This window comes from Alligator sinensis, unplaced genomic scaffold (genome assembly GCF_000455745.1).
Source record: "Alligator sinensis unplaced genomic scaffold, ASM45574v1 scaffold379_1, whole genome shotgun sequence".
Classification (NCBI taxonomy): Eukaryota; Metazoa; Chordata; order Crocodylia; family Alligatoridae; genus Alligator; species Alligator sinensis.
This window is the reverse complement of record NW_005842001.1, coordinates 1966208-1987402: the sequence shown is the minus strand read 5'-3', so window position 1 is coordinate 1987402 and position 21195 is coordinate 1966208. Positions and strand designations below refer to the sequence as shown.

Below are 21195 nucleotides of genomic sequence, written 5' to 3'. Positions count from 1 at the left end.
AACCGCTCTAATTAAAGCGCCATAGCTTTTTGAGTATCAGTGCCCTCACACTTCAAAATGGCAGTGGGGGTACTTGAACTAAAGCTCATCCCATTTTGAAGTGCTGGGATGCTGATACACAAGATATGAGAGGCTGCTGGAGAGTGGTAATTACCATGCTTTGGCAGACTCATTTAATAGTCTGCTCCAATGCATTGTAATTACAGCGTGTTGGAGCAGCCTCTGAGCTCATGTACAGACACCCCTAGGCAATAGATTTTAAGAAAGATTTTTTCAAGATATGTATTTTATATCATCATTACTAAAGAAGAGGACAAGGATAAATAACTATATCAACTGAACAGAATTTATGTAAGAACCGTGGGGGGGCTTGTGCGCAGAAGTAGGAGACTTCAAATTTAAAGAAAATTATTTGAATGTGTTCAGACTAGCATAATGGGGTTTTTTGTGTAGAGAATAAACCAATCTGCTCCCTTGTTTTATTTTAAGCAGAACAAGTTACCTTATAAATGAAATATCTTATTCTCAGTCTATCAGCCTATATTTCTTTCACATTTACTGCTTGCTAAAATGTGTGTTTCCCCTGCCAGTATCCATGTAATTTAGTTTGTTCTGAGGCTATGACCATACCTAGACCTTAGGTTACTAGTGAGAATTACATTTTTTAAGTATGTTCTAATAGTAGATATTTGGCTATAAAAAAACTTAACTATGATAAATCCGCAGGGATCTGGGTTTTCTGTTTTCCATGGGGAAATGGAAAAAAAAACATGCATTTCCCCTTTTCCGTGAGGAACAACTGGATTTTTCATTTTAACAGAAAAACATGCAGGTTTTGCACTTTTGTAAAGAGCTCCCTGCAGGCTGGCAGGGTTGCAGCCTGTAAGGGGCTGGGAGGAGAGGGAGGAGGACAGTCAGGGTGCCATGTGCATGTTGCACATGGCTGCCAGGCAGCCTGGAGAGCAGCTCCTGCGGGTAAGATTGGCAGGGGGCGAGTGGGGATTGAGGCCCCCATAGGGATGGAGGGAAGGAGTTGGGCAGGGCTGGGGCTGCTGCGCAGCCAGGTGGGGCTTGGGGCCTGGAGCTGGAATGCATGGCCGCAGGGCCCTGCAGGGAGCGGGATGGGGCTGCGGGCAGTTCATCTGGGGGGCAGTGGGGTGGGGCTGGCTCCTCGCTGCTGCATTCACTCTCAGGGAGGGCAGGGGAGACCTGTGCCCCCCAGATCTGTGCACAGGGTAGGTATGGGGGCAGGCTGCCCTCTGTGGGCTTGGGCTCCCTGTCCTGCTGCCCTCCCCCAGGGCCTCTGCAGCCCAGCAGGCAAGACCCTGTGTGGCAGGGCTGGGCAGGGAAGCTACTTGCCACTGCAGGCTCCACACTGCCCTGGCGACATGTCCCCTACCTGCCTGGCAGCAGTGGGGGGCAGTGGCATGGGGTTGTGCCCCTCACTACTGCGGAGCAAACGGGGCATGTCACCAGGGCAGCACAGAGCTCACAGCAGCAGCGAGCTTCCCCACCCAGCCCTGCTGCGCCAGGTCCTGCCCTCTAGGCTGTGGAGGCCTCAGGGTGGGGCAGCAGGATGGGGTGCCTGAGCCCACAGTGAGCAGCCTGCCGCCACCCCGTGCACAGATCTGGGGAACACGGGTCCACCCTACGCACCTCAGGAGTGTGCGCAGGAACAGGGAGTCAGACGCCCCCCCCCATGAGCCTGCTGCAAGCAGCCTGCACCTGCCTCCCCCATGGGCAGCACAGCTGGAGCAGAGCCGGGGCAGGGCTCCATGCTCCACTACACTGCAGCAGCTGCCACCTCCCGCAGGGGGCAGCTGGGGCTTGGGCACTGCTTCAGGGGGCTATGATACCCAGGTCCCTGGCCCCATAACCCAGGCATCTGGGTTGTCAGGGCTGGGGTGGGGGGGCAGGGGACTGTGGGTCAGGGACAAGTGGCACCAGTGGTGGGGGGAAGGGAGTGAGGGGCACCAGCAGGGCCAGGGGATTGTGGGAGGCTGGTGGGAGTGAGGGGCACCAGCAGGGCCAGGAGATTGTGGGGGGTGGGGGAAGTGTGGGGCATCAGCACGGTTGGAGGGGCTTTTGGGTGTCGGGGGGAGTGAGGGGCCTGGACCTGCATTCTGTGAGCTAAGGGAGCAGGGGGAGCTCTGATTTTTTTCATGATAAAAAACCCAAAATCAAATACCAAACTTTATAAGTATTTAGAATTTATTTTATTACAGCAATTGAGTCATTGGTAGGCTTCTGCATTGTTTTAAAATTGTAAATATATCAAGAAAACATCGTGTTCATTTGATACATACTTACATAATGTCGTTTCATTTTAATTGTGGATTTTGAGGTCTTTATCAGAGATTGTGGGAGGAAAGTTAAATCAGAGAATTTACAATTTTACAATTTTATCAGAGAAAACCAGAATCCCTGTAAATCAGTAACAGAGTGAAGGGATGAAGAATTAGGAGCACTGAGATGCTGAGAGGAAAAATTGCACCTGAAATATTACAGTTTGTGTGGAAACACAGTTATAAGAAAAAATATGAGTCTTTAGGTCCACATTCTTTCGAATCTGTTTACTCATATTGCTAAATTAGCTTTTTTGTGGGGCCGGTGTTGTATGTGATGCATACAAGGAATGGTGAAAGGATGCAGACTTCACACACTACCGCGTAATGGGTGACCCACTGTACAAACAGCTCTATATATTCTATAAAGCTGACTTGGTATTGTAAAAGACTTTACAGAGCAGTATGTGTATATACATTGCTTTAAAACTGTTGAATTAACACCAGAGTTCAGGTGCATCATATTTAATCTGGATTTTAGAACTGTATGGGGTTTTTTTCTTTTTGCACAATTTATAACAATTAATATGTGCTTCTGTTTCACACACTATTTTAACACCATTTTTATTATCAGTGTTTTCATTAAAATTGCAAAAGCATAGGCCTTCAATATACATCCTGTCTGTTTAAGCTCAGTATCCTTATAAAAATATCCTTTCAGTCTTTATGGATGTTATTTCCTTCTGTTTTCTACATAATGGCAAAGTTTGGCATGTTTTTACCCCTATCAAGTCTGCAATTTCATGCAGTTTCCTAACCCTAATAAGCAAAGAATTGCTTCTGAATTAAAAAAAAATCAAGCGCTTATTTTTTGCAAGTGATATAGCTTTCCTTTTAAAAAAAAAAAAAAAAAAAAAGCCAGGGTCTAGGAATACCTCAAAATTATTTTTAAAATTGTGAGGTTCAAGAGGTTAAATAACTAATAATACTGTCTCAGTCCCTGGAACATGTCGTTCAGGGTCCAAACAGCAATCCCAGTAATACAGACTCTCTGATAGTAGCAAGAAGAAAGTTGTCAACTACTGCAGAGCTCCCTGCTGCTGGCAGGTGAGCATTATTTGTAAAGCAAACTTCAAACTGTAAAACAGTGGTAGTGTTACAAGCAATATTGAGCTCTAAATGCCCTTGTGGATATTTGCCTCAGTGCCCTGACTAAGTTCCAAGTCATTTCCATTCTGGATGTAGAAATTTCCCTATATTTTGCCTGCCCATTTGCCAAATTATAAATCACTGGTGGACAATTAGAAAAACTCTGTTTAAGAAAAAATCAATGGCTGCCAGAAAGAAAAGTAAGCCCTGACAGTGGTAACACAGAAGATAATAGGGGAATCAAGTGGCATTTTAAAAAAATCAAATAACATGTATTTTCTTCTGCCTGTTTTCCCTGGTAAGATGGGGGACATGTATTAAAGTATCTGGAAGTAAATATGTAAAGTAAATAAATTTGCACACCCAGACCATCCTAAGGCTGTTTAGTCCTAGCAGCATTTCTAAGGCTTTCATGTTCTCACTCAGACACAGTGCTTGTGAACAGTTGTTGTTTTTTTTTCTGGTAGATTAGGCCCAGAGATGGCTCAGTGTCTTGCCAGCATAGTTTCACTAAGAAACTACATCTTTGCCTTTCTCTCATCTTACAAAAGGAGACATTGCAGCCACAGTAGGTAGTAGCCTCTCAAGCTACTCACCATGGCATAAGTTTCCCCATGGAGCAAGCTGCAAATAGGCAAAGAACAGTTTCTAACTAGAGGGGAAATGCAGTGCAGTTCCTTATTAGCTTGGCCAGAAAGATGCTTTTCATGGACTGACTTAGTCCATACTGCTGTCTGCTGCTGCTGATAAAGTTGGTTTGATTCTTGGCTCCAGTGTTATACAGGCTACACATACATGCATGAAGTGAATCCAGCTGCCAGGTAGGGACTCCATTCATTAAATGTAATGTGTTCTCACTCTTAGTTGTTTATTGAAGATAAATCAGGCAGTTACACAGGAGCACAAGTGGTTTTTGTACATTGCCCCCAGAGACTGAATACAGTGTAGGTGGCCATTGTGCATAAATTGCTCTTATCTGCTAAAAACAAATTTAGAAATTGCCCATTTTTAAACCCGCACATTCAAATGCACAATAGCTACAGCCAGCCTCAAGGTCAGTGTCTGGTCACAGGGTAAACATTATTAGAGCAGAAAGCACTGTAGTTCTTCCTTTCTTCCTTTCTTTTTTTCTTTTTATTTTCTTTTTCCACTGCTATACAGAGGACATAAAGGGAAAAATAATACAGTGAAGTTACAGGGGAAAATCTGACTAAGAGACATGAAAATCTGCAGCACTATCCAACTGTGTGTTTTTTCACCAATCCTTGGCAACCTCTGTTAACATTTTTTAGTTGAAGTCTATAGGCAGTTATCTGGGCTTTTGATGTGGAAGGTAGCAATGCCTCATCTTCTGTCTTTGGCAGTTATAAGTAGATCCTAGCTGCATTAAGTTATATCTGATTTGGTTTCTTGTGGGTACCAGGACAGCCTGATGGTCCCTCTCTCTCAATCCTCACAGACAAAATCAAATCCTTACTCTTCTATATTATCCCACTGAGGAAAGTAGCCCTAAAGTCAGCACTAAGGTCTAGCAAAATGAAGATCCTCTGCAGGTTCCTTGTTAGCGTATGTCTACATGGTGTAGTGCTATATAAAGGTACCTGTGCTAGCTCTGAGTGACCTAGTACACCTCCACTCCACAACCCAGTGCTGTGCTGTACAGAAATGCTAGCCCAGGTCCCTGATTCTATATCATAGAATCATAGAAGTCGGGTTGGAAGGGACCTTGTAGATCTTCAAGTCTGACCCCCTGCCTGGGCAGGAGGAAAACTGGGCTCAAATGACCCCAGCCAGGTAGGCATCAAGCCGCTTCTTAAAGACCCCCAGGGTAGGAGCCAGCACCACTTCCCTTGGAAGTTGGTTCCAGATCCTAGCCGCCCTAACTGTGAAGTAGTTCTTACGGATGTCTAATCTAAACCTACTCTCCAACAACTTGTGGCCGTTATTCCTTGTTATCCCGGAGGGCACTAGGAGAAACAAGGTCTCCCCCAAACTCTTCTGGTCCCCCCTAGTGAGTTTATAGACAGTCACCAGGTCCCCCCTCAGCCTTCTTTTGTGAAGGCTGAACAGGTTCAGGTCCCGTAGCCTCTTATTGTAGGGTCTGCCCTGCTGTCCCCGGATCATGCGGGTGGCCCTCCTCTGGACCCTCTCAATGTTGTCCACATCCCTCTTGAAGTGGGGTGCCCAGAACTGGACACAGTACTCCAGCTGTGGCCTGACCAGTGTCGCGTAGAGGGGGAGGATCACCTCCTTGGCCCTACTTGAGATGCACCTGTGGATGCACGATAAGGTCCAGTTAGCCCTGCCGACTGTGACCTTGCATTGTCGGCCCATGTTCATCTTGGAGTCATTGATGACTCCAAGATCCCTTTCTGCCTCCGTGCTCTCAAGAAGGGAGTTTCCCATCTTATAAGTGTGCTGCTGGTTACTACTGCCCAAGTGCAGCACCCTGCACTTGTCAGTATTGAAACGCATCCTGTTTTTGTTAGCCAACCCCTGCAACCTGTCCAGGTCTTGCTGCAGTCTTTCCCTCCCTACTAGCGTGCCCACCTCACCCCAAATTTTGGTATCATCAGCAAATTTGAACAGGTTGCTTTTCACCCCATCATCCAAATCGCTATATAACCATAATAGCGAGGCATGCCACTCAGGCTAATTCCTCCTTCTCAGGCTGGGCCTACTTCTCAGCAGGGCTAATCGGTCTATGTGGAGCACTGTGCTGATATGGCTTCTGCTTATGGAGCTAGCTTAGGTATCTCTACATGGCTCTGCATAGTGGTAGACTTACAGCAAGAGAGACCGCTCCCCATTCTCACAGTTACGGAAGTTCAGATCATACCCTGGCCAGCTAAGAAATCTCTTAGGTTTGAAGAGGGCAGTCGTTCTTCAAAAGTAACAGATGAAGTGACCCTGAAAGGTCCTGGAGAATTAGTAGCTCCCTGTACAGAGGCATCTTGTCTGTGAATGAGGAAGGACAAAGACTTGCACGTGGTAAATTAAGCTCCTTTATAGGAACTGATTTCAGTGCAAAGTGAATGTCTTCCTCCCAAGTATACAAAACGTAATGAATTACAACTCCAGTGTTCTGCTTGTTAGCCTAAGCCCCGTGTACTATTTTTTCTGTTATATCAGCCTTTTCCCCCCAGAAAAGTTGTTCTTTGAAGTAAAAGGTTTATCTTATACACTGAAGTGTTGGAAAGAAAAATAATTAATTGAAATTAGATATCAGTACCTTCAAGATGAACCCAGAAATCATAGAATCATAGAGAACTGGTGCTGAAAGGGATTTCCAGAGGTCATCTAGTCCAGCTTCCATACTGATGCAAGTCTGCAAGTCCAGTTTGGGGGAGAGGAGTTGTAGCAACCCCCTGCCGTTCTTCTGTGTGCATGCCCTAAACTGATCTCGGTGGTGGGGATCATCCTTCTGGGGTCACTTGGGAAAGGGTGGGGGTGAGCCTGGTGGTTACCATTAAAGCAGTTTCATCTTTTATAAGGAGGATGATAGTTTTATAGTGGTGGGTCAGTGCTTCTAAGGATACTAATATTCAAATTACCATTGCCTGAACAGAAACCAAGTAACAGAGTTGTATGTTTAGTCAGCAGTGAATGGGTTAATAAGATTCACATCTTTTTCTGAGCAGTCTTATTTTGAAGGAGATTATAGCACCATGGGCAAAGTGTCAAGCAGTGGCCAAGAAAAATCATGGCAGACTCTTCCATCAGTGGAAGGAAAACAATAAATCAGCCATCTGTGGAAGCAGTTACCAAACACCATCTTCTGCTGTGTATTATTTTGAACAGTCATATTGGATGAAATAGAGAGAGAGAGAGAGGCTGGGGTGTGAAAGAAAGCTCATAAATGTGTATTGTATGATGAATGTTTTGCTAATGAGACTGGCTGAGGCAATCCATAGTTCCTTTTTTAGTTGTCAGCAAATTCCTAACCTGTGTAAATGTGTGTTCACTTTCAGGGTATATGCAATGTACAATTCAGTAAAGGGATCTTGTTCAGAGCCAGTTGGCTTCACCACTCACAGCTGCGCACCAGAATGTCCTTTCCCACCCAAACCCTCACACAGGACCAAAACTTCACTAACTTTACAATGGAAGGTAAGTAGCAAAATAATGCAAATCTAGGAAAGCAAAGTAAAAGCCCCGTATTAAATAGATGAGGCTGGTGGTGGGGCACTTAAAGATGCACGGTCACAGTTCCAGAGTTACAAGTTCAGACTTGGCTCCAGACTCAGGCCAAAGACTTTCCCCAGTCAGCTGAACTGTACCTGAGCTCTTCAGGCTGGGAAGTCAGGGGCAGCTAGATATGATGCTGACCACGTCGTTCCCCTCTGTGCTGTCAGCTACAGAAGCTGGTATGCCTTAACCCCATTAGCCCAATTGGCTTCAAGGATCCAGTAGACCTTTGACCCTCTGCATTAATTATCGAGTGCTGTGATACCTTTGGTTTCTACTATGTGGCTTGAGGTCACTGGGCTGAGGAACCTCTGCCAAGAACTAACTTCATATATATTTAAGTGTATATATGTAATTAGTTTCCCTTTTTTTTCTCTTCTTATCCATTGTAAAGTCTGCCAAGTGTTGTGCAAACACAAGCTCTGGTTTCACTTTAAACTGCAGTCATCTGGCTGAGAGTAAATGTGTTTTTTTTAAACTTGTTTCCAAGCTTTCCTTTTGTTTGTTGTTTGTTTATAGGCACCCATTGATAATGGTTCAAAAATCACCAGCTACCTTTTAGAATGGGATGAGGTAAGCAGCAACCAGCCACAGAAACAACAATTATTTGTAAAATGACATGCTGATTTTTGCAAGGAACTGCCATGTGAAGGAAGACAATTAAATACTGGGGAACTTAAAAATAGGAAAATGAAAGCTGGCTGGCATAGGTAGAGCATGCACTAGGAAACAGAGGAATTAATTTTCATCTGTAGGTCTTATGCACAGCAGTTTGTGTCTGCTTTGTTTTAGATGAATGACTTTCCAGTCAGGTGCTCAGCGTCAAAAGTTTATTAATGAGCTTTGCCAATTACTGTTTCTTTCTTTGTAGTGCATCCACATCTAGGAGCCCCAGTTGTGATCCCATTGTATACACACTGTATAAACACAGAGCAAATCCCTGTCTCGCATGAGTTAGGACCTCATTCCAAAAATCCATTAAAAAAAAAATTCCCACTGATTTAAATGAATGCCATCTATGTATTGGCAGCAGTGTGCTGGTTGCCTTCCAAACACAGGAAAGGTGATGAGGTCACTGCCTCAAAGACCTTGCCTTCTAAATAGACAGCATGTGCAGAGGGGGAAGGAAAGGCATGAGATGCTAAGACTCCTGCTGGAGCTATGATTTTATATTTTCTTCCTTTATGCCATCATTGTTTTGCCAACACGGCTTAGGTCTAGGGAATGTAGGCTTTATGGCTGAGAGAACAGTTTCAGAGTTGTCATGGGATTTCAGGTCCAAGGCCAGCATGGAAGAAGATGTTGAGGCAGGAGTTAGGGAGCCAAAAAGGGGTGCTCAGTTGTGCAGGCGGGGAAAACTGCTGCTGACCACAACGAAGGCTTTTTGGTGAGGAGTGTTCAACTGCTGCATGAGAGCACTCTTAGCCGGTGGCACTTGGAACCACGCACTGTGCAAACATTCACTCTGTGCACTGTTGCAGCAATGGGTCCTATATAATGAGAGAGCCACTGGGACTAACAAATCAAACAATAGCTTTGGAATGGCTTGTTGCCCACAGCAGACAATTAAAGGAAAGGTTATCAACTGGGGAAAGAATGGGGAAATGTGAACTGGAAAAAACACTACTTTGAAAAGATCATCCAGGAGAATTTGATCCATTAGCCTCAAAAAACATCACCCCTATGCAGGGTGGCCCTGACCTTTTCCATTCTTTCTCCTGAAAAATTCCTATCAAATTCAGTGGGAACGTGTCACCAAACAAATGTGAGTTAGGAAAAATATAGGATATTTTCAACGTAAGAAAACCACAGGGAACCCCTATTAGAATACAGATGTAGGAAACTTGTATCGGATCATTTAGAGATGAATCCAGAGTCCCGTGACTTCATGAGGATTACATAAGAACAAAAGGCTTCAAAGCAGAATAACAGTAAGATTCTGCATCTACATAGTATTATTCATCTTCAGAAAGGAAGTGGTAGTTTGTTCGTATTACAGAAAGGCTCAAGTAACTCACTTCAGAACTCTAGAGGCCTGGTCCTCCGTCCCTTCACCTATGTCTTAGATTCCTTTTCTTTCTCAGTAATGAAGTGCGATTTCCCCAAATATAACTTCAACTTGTGAAAGTGAAAACCCAATAAATTAATTAGGCCGATCTTTTAATAGCTTAACATAACTCTGATTGCTTTAAAGACTGTAGAAGTGGGAAACAGAACAAGATGGTAGTAGTCTAGTTGTGAAGTAGCCAATGCATTAATCTCGGCTGTATTTTGGTTGGAAGAAACCTTTCTGTAATACTCTGAGGTAGAAATTCATTTCTGAACAGATGTATGAACTACAGGTAGGATTATGGTCAAAAGGGGTCCCTTAAAAAAACAGGTTGGAGGAGGAAGCAGACAATTGTCTCAGCAGGATCCAGTTTTTGTATCTGGCTCTTTATTGCTTTTGGAAATGCATTCCACTATTGTATGCTGGCTCCTGTGTGTGACATTAATAGTTGTGCCTCCTATGTGTAGTTAGGAACACATTTCAACACTTAAGTTATGGCATCCAAGTATAAAGCAGAAGACCAGTTTCAGTAGTCTCTGCCCTCTTGCATAATTATATAAAATCCATGAAAGTGAAACCACCAACTTTGTTACAGTAATGAACTGTGTCCTGGCAAAATCAAGAAACTAAATACAGAGGGAAAGAAGGCGACAGATCTTTCCAGTCAAGAGAAAAAAGTTTAGCCAGATCTCATCTAGAGGCAACATTCATTAGCTACAGGGCACAGGATAAAATATAAACACAGGAAAATCAGTGATCAGAAGGAAATTAAATTATTTTGACTGTAAAGCAGAAGCAGCTTTGCATGAGTGAAGAACAAGTTCTCCACCCAGTAAAAAAAAGCTAGGAGAATGCCCTGCGAATGGCAGCGTGCCTTGGAAAAACTGTATCTCTTCATAAGAAGGGATAGAGGGAAGAGTAGACCATGGAAAGCTCTCAGAATGTGGGAACTACTTCTACATCCTGTAGAGCTCCCCTCTAGAAGACTGCAGTCTCCCCAGTGCTGAAACAGAATCAGCATTGGTCAAAGGTAAGAAGCCACAGGGCCACAAGTCATGTGAACTGGCACAAAGTTCCTGGAAAATGAAAGAGACTGCCACAGCCACTCTTGACCGAAGCACACAGCCCGTTCACACCAATGATTTGGTTAGGAGGCCGTATACTTTGGCTAAGTACAGACGGTCAAAAAGCCCGAGCTGAATCGATTCAATCTTCTAAACTGCATAGAATGAAGTTATAAGCAAGTGAACAGGCATTCATTTTTTATTTCGGAAGTACAGCCACATGCCTGTGGTGGCCCAGGCCAGGAGCTGGGGGGCACTAGAGAATGCCTCCCTGCTCTACTGGAGCAGACAGCTTAGGCCAAAGCTGGTCAGCCCACCCTGCGAGAGGGGGTTTGCAGGGGAGGTGCAAACTCAGATGCTAGAGGATTGAGTTAACTTGAATCTGGAGGGGATCTTGGACAGAACTTCAATAAACTGATTTAACCTAAAGCAGCTAATGTCCATCTAGGTTATCAACTATTTTGAAAGCAGTTTATATGCACTGATCTTTGTCTTACAGATTTGAACCAGTTTCTGATCACTTATACCAGTTTATGTGTAATTTCTGTCCCTAGCCTTTACAGCAGCAGCCAGTAACGGGTCCTGTTGCTGGTATGTTTCAGAGCTTGTGGTGTGTCTAATGTCAGTGTGTAGATGACCCACAGCCATGCTACCTTTTTGATTTACAGGGTAGCTAAGCTTGCATATCTTAGCTTTTAATATGATTCCTGGAATGCAAATAACCAAGTTTTCAAGTATAAAAATAAACTGTTGCTGTAAAAGGACAGTGGAATGGATATGACATTCTTTAACCGTGGGATTAGATGGTACTGTAAACTGCAGCAAGAGGACTGTGCTCTAATCCACTGATGGCCACAGTCCCTGAAACCTCAAGGCATGTGTTATTTAAGGATTTCAGTTTAACATTTTCACATAATCAGGATGTAGCACATAGTGTGTTCAGGGCATACCCTTGCATGGGATGGATGTTGTCATATATCCCAACGGTCTCCAGAAAGGACTTAAAGAACTATGCAGGGAGCATGTTTTATTTTACTAGGACTGAGAATAAATGCAACAGGTGCTACATAAAGGGCCAGTCCTGCAGCTTAATGCTTCATTTTAGTGGATATTTTAGGACTACAGGATCCAGCCCAATATTTGGTTTTTTGAATGAGGTAGTCTTAGGAGACATGCCAGCATGGGACCTGAGGTTCTGCGTAAGATGTGTAGTAGGGGAGAGAAGAATTTGCCTAGGGATGTGCAGTGGGTTTTTTGAAAAGCTTTTTTTATTATTATCTGGCTCTCTACATCTTCCCAGAAACGCTTCCATTAACCCTGTTGCATCATCGGCTTTAGATGAAGCACAAATAAGGCGAATTCTTTTCTTTAGTGGAGCCTCAGGCATTGCTGTCTCATTAGAAAGAGCTTGCTGAGTGTCCTTGGATCAGTAGGTCAAGAGACCTGTCCTAGCCTGTTAAAAATTTATGAATGTCATTATTCTCCTTAATATTTTGGTATGCCAGTTTTGTTTTACCTTCCTCTTGTTCTTTCCTTGATTGCATGATCTTAAGCAGGCTCTACTGTCAGTATGACAAACAAGAAGTATACGAAGAATAGCCTCACAGTCTGTGTGGTAGGCCATAACTAACTGGGACGGGGAGCACTTTAGATTAGGCTGATGTTTATTTTTTAACAAACTTTGAAAGTAGAAAAGAGTAGAAGACCTTAGGGAGGCACCTTTATTTTTTCTTTTCAGTGCTTTCAGGTTCTAATGTCTGGCTAGCAAGTTGTTTTTTCCTAAAATAGCTGAAGAGTTAATAATGAATGTTCCTCAATGAATGAACAATTGGCTAGATTGGAGCATCTTCCTAAGTGCTGCTCCAAACTTGTACCCAATTCTGCTTGGTGGCAAAGCTTACACAGACTTCAAGAGGATCGGAATTGGGGATCCCTTTTCAACTGCTTTGGAATTCAGATGAAGTACTGAATTTCTGACCACCAGAGGTAGGCACTGTAAGATAGGTATTAGCCACAGGTAGTATCGAGAAACTCTTTCTGGCTCACATTTTCTTATGTCTCACTTTCACCCAAGATTGGCTAACAACCCTAAGCTAAGGGATGATTTTGTGGTCAGAGGAAGAATCCAAAGCAAAAGAAGGGCTGAGTGCTGCTGATTTTTTTACCGTATGCATTTTTACTGTATACCGTATTTTTTACCGATTTTTTTTTTTTTTTTTTTTTTTCTCTCTCTCTCCTTATTTTCACCCTGAAGAAGCCAAGAGTAATGGCCTTTTCCAACTCCTGTTGGCTTTGCTATAAGACCCAGGGCCTGATTGGAGTAGCTGACCAGACTTTAAATGATTTATGATCGTTCTGGGTTTAACAATTGCTTTCAAACGCTTTCTTTATCTGAGCTTACCAGGAAGTCCTTTGGCTTGGGGCAGAAAGTAATAGGGTTTGTGGTTTCACAGCACGCTTCTTTGTAAAGTGAGGCTGCATCTCTGTCCCATGCACTGTAGTTCTGAATGGGCTGCAAGACAAAAATAGTTTTAGTTCTGCAGGAACAAGTATTCATTTTACCTTGAGTTATACTCAGTCAGACAAACACACTGCACAATAGTATTTCTCAACATAGGTGACTTGGAGGTAGTAACAGTATATTCATATGTTGAACTGTATCCTTAGCTGGTATAAATGGGTTTAATTCCATCGAGGCTAAAGGAACTACACAAACATTCACCAGCTGACAGTCTGACCCAGGGATAGGCAACCTCTGGCACATACGTCAGTTAGTAGCATGCAGAGGTTATTCTCCTTGGCATGCCAGGAGGTATGCAAGGAAATTGTTTAAAACATTGTTTTTAAGTTGCTGCTTCATGCTCTCCAGAGCAGCCACAGGTCCCAGTAAAGGCGGCAGGCAGAGTCAGGAGGACACAGGCAGGGACGCTGTCTGCATCTTGATGATCCTGCCCACAGGCTGTGCCCTCCAGCCCAGCCCCTGGAGGGGAGCTGTGGGTGGGTGAGGCTGGGGTGCGGGCAGGCACGGAAGAGGGTCACTGTGCTGAAGGCTTCCAGCTGGCTTGGCCCTGAGCGCTGCCCATCCCGGCTGTTCCTGGGGCCTGGGGGGCTCCTGCATCCAGGCCTTCATACCAGGGGTGGCTTCACCCCACTTGCACTGTACGCGGTGCACAGGAAGACCAAGCTGGGAGCCCCCTGAGCCTGGTGTCCTGCCCTAGCCAGGCAGCATCCCCTTACGTGTATGGTGACTGCAGCCCATCCCCACAGAGCTGTGTGGGCTGGGCTAGGTGCCCCCACCTGCCCACCGTGGCCCAAACCTGTGGAGCCCTGGGGTAGCCCCTGCTTCCCACCTGCTCCCACTCACCTCCAGCTGCCACCTTCCCAAGGGCCCGGCTGGGCTGGCCCACCTATGGTGCCTCCCCTCATACCTGCTTCTCCCTGTGCCACCCAGCTCCTGCCCGAGCGCCTGGTCCTAGCACTCAGTGCCCCTGTGCTGCTCTGGGTGGGATGGGGGCATCCATCTGCCTGAGCCCTGGCTTGGCCCAGGGTTCAAGCACCTGCTGGGAGCCTCGAGCACTCGGGTCAGGCCCTCTCTCCCAGCCCTGGGCCTGGGTTCCCCTTGCTACAGAATTACTGGGGAGTCCTGAGCGACCTGGCTCTGGGGGCTGCTGCTGGGGTGTTGCTGCCTCCCTCCATGGGACACTGCCCTGGACCAGCAGGCCTGATTCGCAGCAGGTAGCAGTGGGAGACATGGATGGCAAGGGACACACCCTCTTTCTCTTTCCTTTTTTTTTCTTTCTCCTCTTTCTTTCTCTCTCTCCTTTTTCTCTTTTTCTTCTCTTCTTTCTTCTCTCTTTCTCCTCTTTTCTCTTTTTTCTCTCCTTTTCTTTCTCTCCCTTCTCTCCTTTTTTCCCTTCTTTTTCTCCCCTTTTTTCTTCTTTTCTTTTTTCTTTCCCCCTTTCCTTTTTCTCTCCTCTCCTTCTCGCTTCTCTCCTTTCTCTTCTCCTTTTCTCTCCTGTTTTCCTTTTTTCTTTCCTTTCTTTCTTTTTTCTTTTTCCCTTGTCTCCTCTTTTTCTCTCCCCTCCTTTTTTTCTTTTTCTCTCCTCTCATTTCCTTTTTCTTTGTTCTCTTTCTCACCATCTCTCTTTCTGCTTTCTCCTCTTTCTCTTCTCCCCTCTTTTTTCTATTTCTCTTTTTCTGTCCTTTTTCTCTTTCTCTCCTCTTTTTCTCTCCCTTTCTCTCTCTCTTCTTTTCTTTCTTCTTTCTTTACTCCTTTCTCTTTTTTTCTCTCCTCTCCTTTTTTCTTTTTTCTTTGTTTTCTTCTTTCTCTCTTTCTCTTTTTCTCTCTCTCATCACAACACACTTAACAAAAAAAAGAATTCACAACAAAGTCTGTAAAGTTTTATTTTAGAGTTTTTAGAAAACCTGGTATTTACTGTATTTTAAAAAAGCAACATTTATGATTATTAACTCTATTAATATGCAGTGTGTCCTGCCAAGTACCCCCCACCCCAGTTTTGTTTTTCTGGCATGCCGACACTGCGGCACCTTACAAGATAGACATTGTGTTTTTTTCAGCACTCCAGCCAAAAACATTGCCTTCCCCTGGTCTGGCCCATCCCCATTATTTTAATGTTGCACTATTTTGCTGGGTTCAGTTCTGCTGTCCTGTGCAGACCCAGAGCTTCAAGGAGGATGTTACTGTGTCTTTTCTCTGACTATGTTACTACAGTGTTAGGCCTCCACAAAGAGAAGGGTCATTGTTATTACTATTTAGTATTTATATTTCAGTGGTGTCCAGCAGCCCACTTGTATTGAGAACTGTACAAACACATAAGATGACAGAGTCCCTGCCCCAAGGGGAAGATAAGGGTGAGAAGAGGAAGAGAAGGAGAATGGTAATGAGGCTCCCACAACAGTAATCCAAATTATAAACGCTTTAACAACCAGCTCCCTTAGCTTCTGAGGTCCTGGGTTATCCTGTTGCTTAATGTGTCCTGTTTTTTCCTAATGCGAGCCAAAGAGAGAGCAAGCAAGGCTAGCATGTCCTCGAGCAGCTTTACTTTGTGTTTGTTTTCTGCAGTGAAGAATCCTATGAGAGAGTCTGCTGTAGTTCTGGCTGAGTCCATCACACATGCTTTCTGATGAGCTTACTGTCTTATTGCATGGCTCAGCCTTAATACTGTAATGTCTGCTGCATGGGTCCTGCCCAGCAGAATAGGGTCCAGTGAAAATCCCATAATGGCTTTCTTGCTGTATTTTGAGACTAGGTCATTCTGACAGACGCAGGCACTCCTGCTTGTAGAACAAATGTTTATTTTAAATATAAATGCACTAGTAGGCAAAAAAATCTTTGACTTCTATCAGTTAGTTGATATTATAAATGAGTTTTGCAGTTTCTGCTAGAGCTCTGTAGTTGCTTTTTCAATGAGCAGGCCCTAATTGTCACTGCAGAAGGGAGGGCCACTAGGAAGCACAGCACCAGATATGGTTATGCAAAGACTGGAGGAAGACAAGAGAACAGGGGGTGTCGGGAAGACATCACAGCCAGTTATCAGAGTCCTTTCTCTGTGTGAAACTATATGGGTTGGAGATGTTTAAGGCAATTATGGGGTATGTCACCAGTAACTTATTTATCGATTTTTATAAAATTAAAACCTGGGGGTCTGAATATTTAAGGGACTGACAAGGGGGATTCTGGGAAGATTCTGAGATTTCTGGGTAGCAGCCAGTACTAGCTTGCTAGTTGTTCATATGCCAACATTAAAGCTTTCATAAACCTTGGGAAAAAAGACTATTTCCAGGCTTATTAATGCCAGCATAATTAGAAATATCAGCCAGCCTCTCCAATTAGTGCCAGTCGAATCTGAAATACCAGCCAGACTCAGTAATTTTAAATACCAGCCAGCCCCCCAAATAAGCCAGGGTAATGTACAATACTAACACATTTCTATAGTAACAGATTTGTATTTATTAGAAAGTTAAAAATTGTCATCGATTCTTGGGGTCCTTGGGATACTGCTTGATCAAATGTTTGCAGTTATTTGACTAAATGTTATGCAGTTATTTTCATCACCTTAAAACATGATTGTCCAACTTCTGGACAGGGTTGCAGGCACACAGGCTGCGCACACCCTGTGGGTCCCCCCCTTTCTCCCCAGCCATGCAGGCAGCCTTGCTTCCCTCCAGCTGTGTGAGCAACACAAGCAGTCCAGCTCTCCTCTGCCACTTGGATAGCACATTTTAACCCTTTGTGGGCTAGATGCAGTTGGATAGCCTGGATCCGAAATACTGGAATGCCTTTGTTCTATTCTTAGTTCGGAAATCGTAAAAGAGAGGCTGCTGAGGACGCTATCCCACAACTCTACTTTCAGCTAGCTTTCATCCTCACTGTAGATGTTAATCAGCTCAGTATGTGGTCACAGCAGCCACTAGTTTTTTGTTTGTTTGGGTAAGGAGGTTATGTGGGGTTGGTGGTGGGTAATACAAGAGGTAGAATGTTGTATTCAGGCCTCAGTTTTTCTAGTAGATAGTTAGCTATTCTCATCAATAATCTCAATAATCAGATAATTAATGCTAGTATTGAGGTGATGTTGCTGTGATGGTCCAGGAAGTATGCAAGAGGCAAGAATTCTTGTGGGTGATTATCATTTAATTCAGGGGTGGGCAAAATGCGGCCCGTGGGCTGGATGCCCGCCAGGCCATTCTATCCGGCCCCCCGGGGCCCTAAAAATTTTAGAAAGATCAATGTTTATCTGACTCTGGCTGCCTGTCATGCAGCCCTCAATAGCTTGCCAAAACTCAGTAAGCAGCCCTCCGCCTGAAAAAATTGCCCGCCCCTGTTTTAATTGAACCCCCCGTATTGTTGGGATAGACAGGAGCTTTCAGGTATCACAGTACCCTTCCTCAGGTCCCTGGGAGAGGAGCAGATGCAGCAGAGCTAAGTATCAAATGGAACAAAAGCTTGTGTAACACTCCATATGTCAATATTGTTAATGATTAGTATATAATAATAATAATAATCGTAATAAATAATATATCATAATAATGATTATTTTTGTCATTGAAGCACATGCAGGGAAGGAGACAAGCACTACTGCTGCAAGCACTTCATCAAAAGTAGTAAAGTCAGGGAAGTTAAAAAGATTATAGAAAAGAAATCATCATAATTCAAAGCTGATGAGTATGCAAGTGTTGCCTAAAAAGAAAAAAAGCCCCTGTCTTAGTAATGCTGCATTGATAACTACCACTTTGCTAAGAGAATGGATATGGGAAATGGGTTTTGTGAAACCTGGATACTGAGGCATGTTGCCTCTGAGCTTTTACCTCCCTTTCTTCTCCAAGATAATGTTTTCTATCAAGAACTGTCCTTGTCAAAGAACCTAATATCTAATAAATGACTTTTCATTTAGAAGTGTCTTTTTTTTTTTTAAGTGTTAGTTTGTGGGTGGGGTGGGGGATTGTGAACCCTAAAACATTTATGTCCTTGATTTCTCTTAGCTGTTGCAGAATGACAGCTAGAGCAGTTGAGCAAAGTCTAAATAGATTACACAAAATTGAGTTCTAGGGCAAATGGAAAACAGCACTGTACGAATAAAAATTAAGTTGTGGCTGCTTGTCAGGGGCTGAGCGTCCCTTTCCTGACGTTAAGATGCTGGGCAGCACAAGATATCTGGCTAACTCTTTCAGTTTGGTAAATATTTTTGTGTGGATTTATTTTAATCTACAGTGTTCAAAACTTCAAAAAAATCCTGAGAAATTAGGCCGTCTCTCTACAGTAGGACTGCAATCCTCATCCTGTATCACCACCAGAGAGGTGGTTCTTGAAAGCTGCTGTGATTATTCAAATATGTAGTGGGCAAACATTGCTCTGTGAATAAGTTGGTTACAATTGACGTGCTCTGTGAGGTCAGTATATGCAAGACGTTCCATTTCTTTCAGTGACTAATTAATCTGTACAGATCATTGTGACTCAGGGTAGTAGAGGAATATTCAGCTATTATTCAGCATTATTCAGCAACTGAGGAAACTGCTGGTATAAATTTGTAGACTCTTTGGAAAGAATGACTCCAGTGCTAACAATTTTATGGGTTTTCATTGCTTCTAGGAAAAAACCTAGTTTTCTCCACAATTGCAAAGACCTTGGGTCTTTATAGTTAAATGTAGCATTTAATTATTCTAGTGGGGAATGAGTACTCCATGGGGAAACTCCTTGCATAGACACTCTACCCATGTGGCAGAAATTTTGGCTTCTCTCTGCATGGGATGCACTTCAGAAGGCTGAATCTGAAACCAGAGAAATGGATGAAAGATGGGTGGACCTACAGCTAGATCCAGCAGACAGTCTACCTTCTATCACTGTGATTTTATTATGGCAAGGTCCTGTACTAAATCCTACTTAGCCTTTATACCAAGGGAGAAATTGCTATTCTGGGTCTTTTCTCTCCTGTGATTTAATTTGTGTTTGGAGACTTGAAGGAAAAGAGAGGGAAATTCACCCACCTGCAGAGTTGCCAGCCAGAAGATAGATATACCTTATGTTAGGACTAAATGGTGCGTAATGATACCTTGAACTTGGAGAGTGGACTGCCATGAATAAGAAATGTGGCTCTGAAAGAGAGGGGGCAGGAAGTCAGCATGTGTGCATGTGGTTTGAAAGGTAGCTGCAGTTGGAACATCTCTTAAACTAGTTTCCTTTCTCAGGAGCCAGTATGATTTTAGAAGCATGGAGCTCTCATGTTGTTGTGTTGCATGTGAAGATCTTGTACTTTCCCTCTGCACAGTGAATTTTTATCTCAAGGAAAAAATATATTAAAGGGCCTAGAATCAGGTGGTAAAATAGCAGTACTTGCAGAAACTGGGATTATTTAAGTTCATGGCCAGTTTTATAGCAGTGGCTTAACTGTTCTCTCCCTAGGTAGGGGATTCTGCTCTTCCGTACTTTTGAGTACTGTTGCTTCAATACATTAAGGTAAAATTCATCAAGAATACTGTTTTGTGGATTATGAGAGCTTAAAAGTCCTCTCAGAACTACTTTAGTGCAGACATATCTCATTACTTAGGGCTGAGCAGTCTCTTTCAGGTCCACTTAAACCTCTGAGAGCCTAAAAGATTTCTAAGAAGATTGTTACCAGGTGTGCAAATAATTTTGCTTATGATGGGAAAGTCCAGGATATCGAGGCATTACAGTCTGTACAAAGTTGAGCTGTGTTTTTTTTCATGTACTTGAATATTTAAGGGTAGGTTTTGATTTGGAATTGAGAGGTATGGATGGAAGAAAGAAGGCTTCTGGACTCGGATCTCATTTGCAATGAAACACTTGATGTAGTGAGGGGAAACATGAGTGGTGAGAGTTCTTTAAACATCCTTTTACTGCATCGCAATCCTGGGTTGCTCAGAGTCTGAAATGACTCCTGCCAATACTTGGAATAGGTTCAAAAGTGCTTCAAATCATGGTTCCTTCAGCTGTAACATCAGTATCTTGGAGTATCATTGTCTCTGCTCTGTGCCACTCATCCCAATACATTGTGTCTCATTCTGAAGAGAGGCAGATGGGTGATTCAGAGCCAGATTTAAAAACATTGTGCCACCAAAGAGTCCTCCATAGTAGATGTATCCTCCATTGTTAGGGCAGACTTCTGTTATGTGCTGCTCAGCCTCAGTATGTGTCCTCGGTGCTTCTTCTGGACTATGACTAGTGTGCTTCTAGGGCTGCCATCATGAACATGAGGAGCAAGAGCCCACTTTTGGGGAAAATTATTCTTTTAGGGCAGAGATGTGAAAGTCACTCAGGCCGAGGCTGAATCCAGCCTGTGAAACTCCAGCCCAGCTGTGGTAGCAGCAGCAAGTCCAGCAGTGACAAAGTGGGTGGCCACAGATCTCAGGAAGGAGAACCAGCAGTAGTGGGCCACGTTCACCAATGGCCACGGTCAGCAGGGCCAAAGGGCCCAGAACTCCATGGCAGGCCATGCCTCCCAGCTTCTGGTGGCACACTGGTAGCCCGGCAGGCTGGATTGGGAGGCTCCGCAGGCTGCATATTTGATACCTCTGTTTTAGGGGATAGAGAGGGAATGATAGCTGTAGGTAAGATTAGAAGGTACCGCCAACACCTTAGGTGGAGGCTCTGTGTAGTTCTTCAGTTGAAGAGGCAGACTGGTGGGAAATTGCATGTTTAACTGGCTTCATACTTATATAAATTTTGTTTTATAAATGCGATATATTATAAGAGTAACTGAAGGAGTGAAGCTGCAAAGTGAAGTGGAGAGACAAAGTTGGAAGAAATAAATTATGAGAATAAAATTGCAACAGTTTAGGGAGTCTGACAGCTGATTGAATGTGTGTTGATTTTCCCCTGCTGTCAGTGATCTGCAGTTTAAAAAAATTTAAGAAGTCAAACGTTAATGTAACCACTAAGAAGTGTATGCATTTGTTTCATTAGCTATGATAAGAAAAGAAACGA

The 21195-nt window shown here is 43.8% G+C and overlaps 1 protein-coding gene across 5 annotated transcripts in view; it reads left to right on the top strand.

The window, feature by feature from the left end:
* The window catches only part of FNDC3B (fibronectin type III domain containing 3B), a 354529-nt gene that overhangs the window by 247789 nt on the left and 85545 nt on the right, over positions 1-21195 (top strand). For all 5 annotated transcript variants that reach the window (XM_025201761.1, XM_025201760.1, XM_025201762.1 and 2 more), the window contains 2 exons: positions 7406-7544; positions 8142-8196. In XM_025201761.1, coding sequence (XP_025057546.1) covers positions 7406-7544; positions 8142-8196 — 194 coding nt within the window. The remainder of the gene's footprint in view (positions 1-7405; positions 7545-8141; positions 8197-21195) is intronic.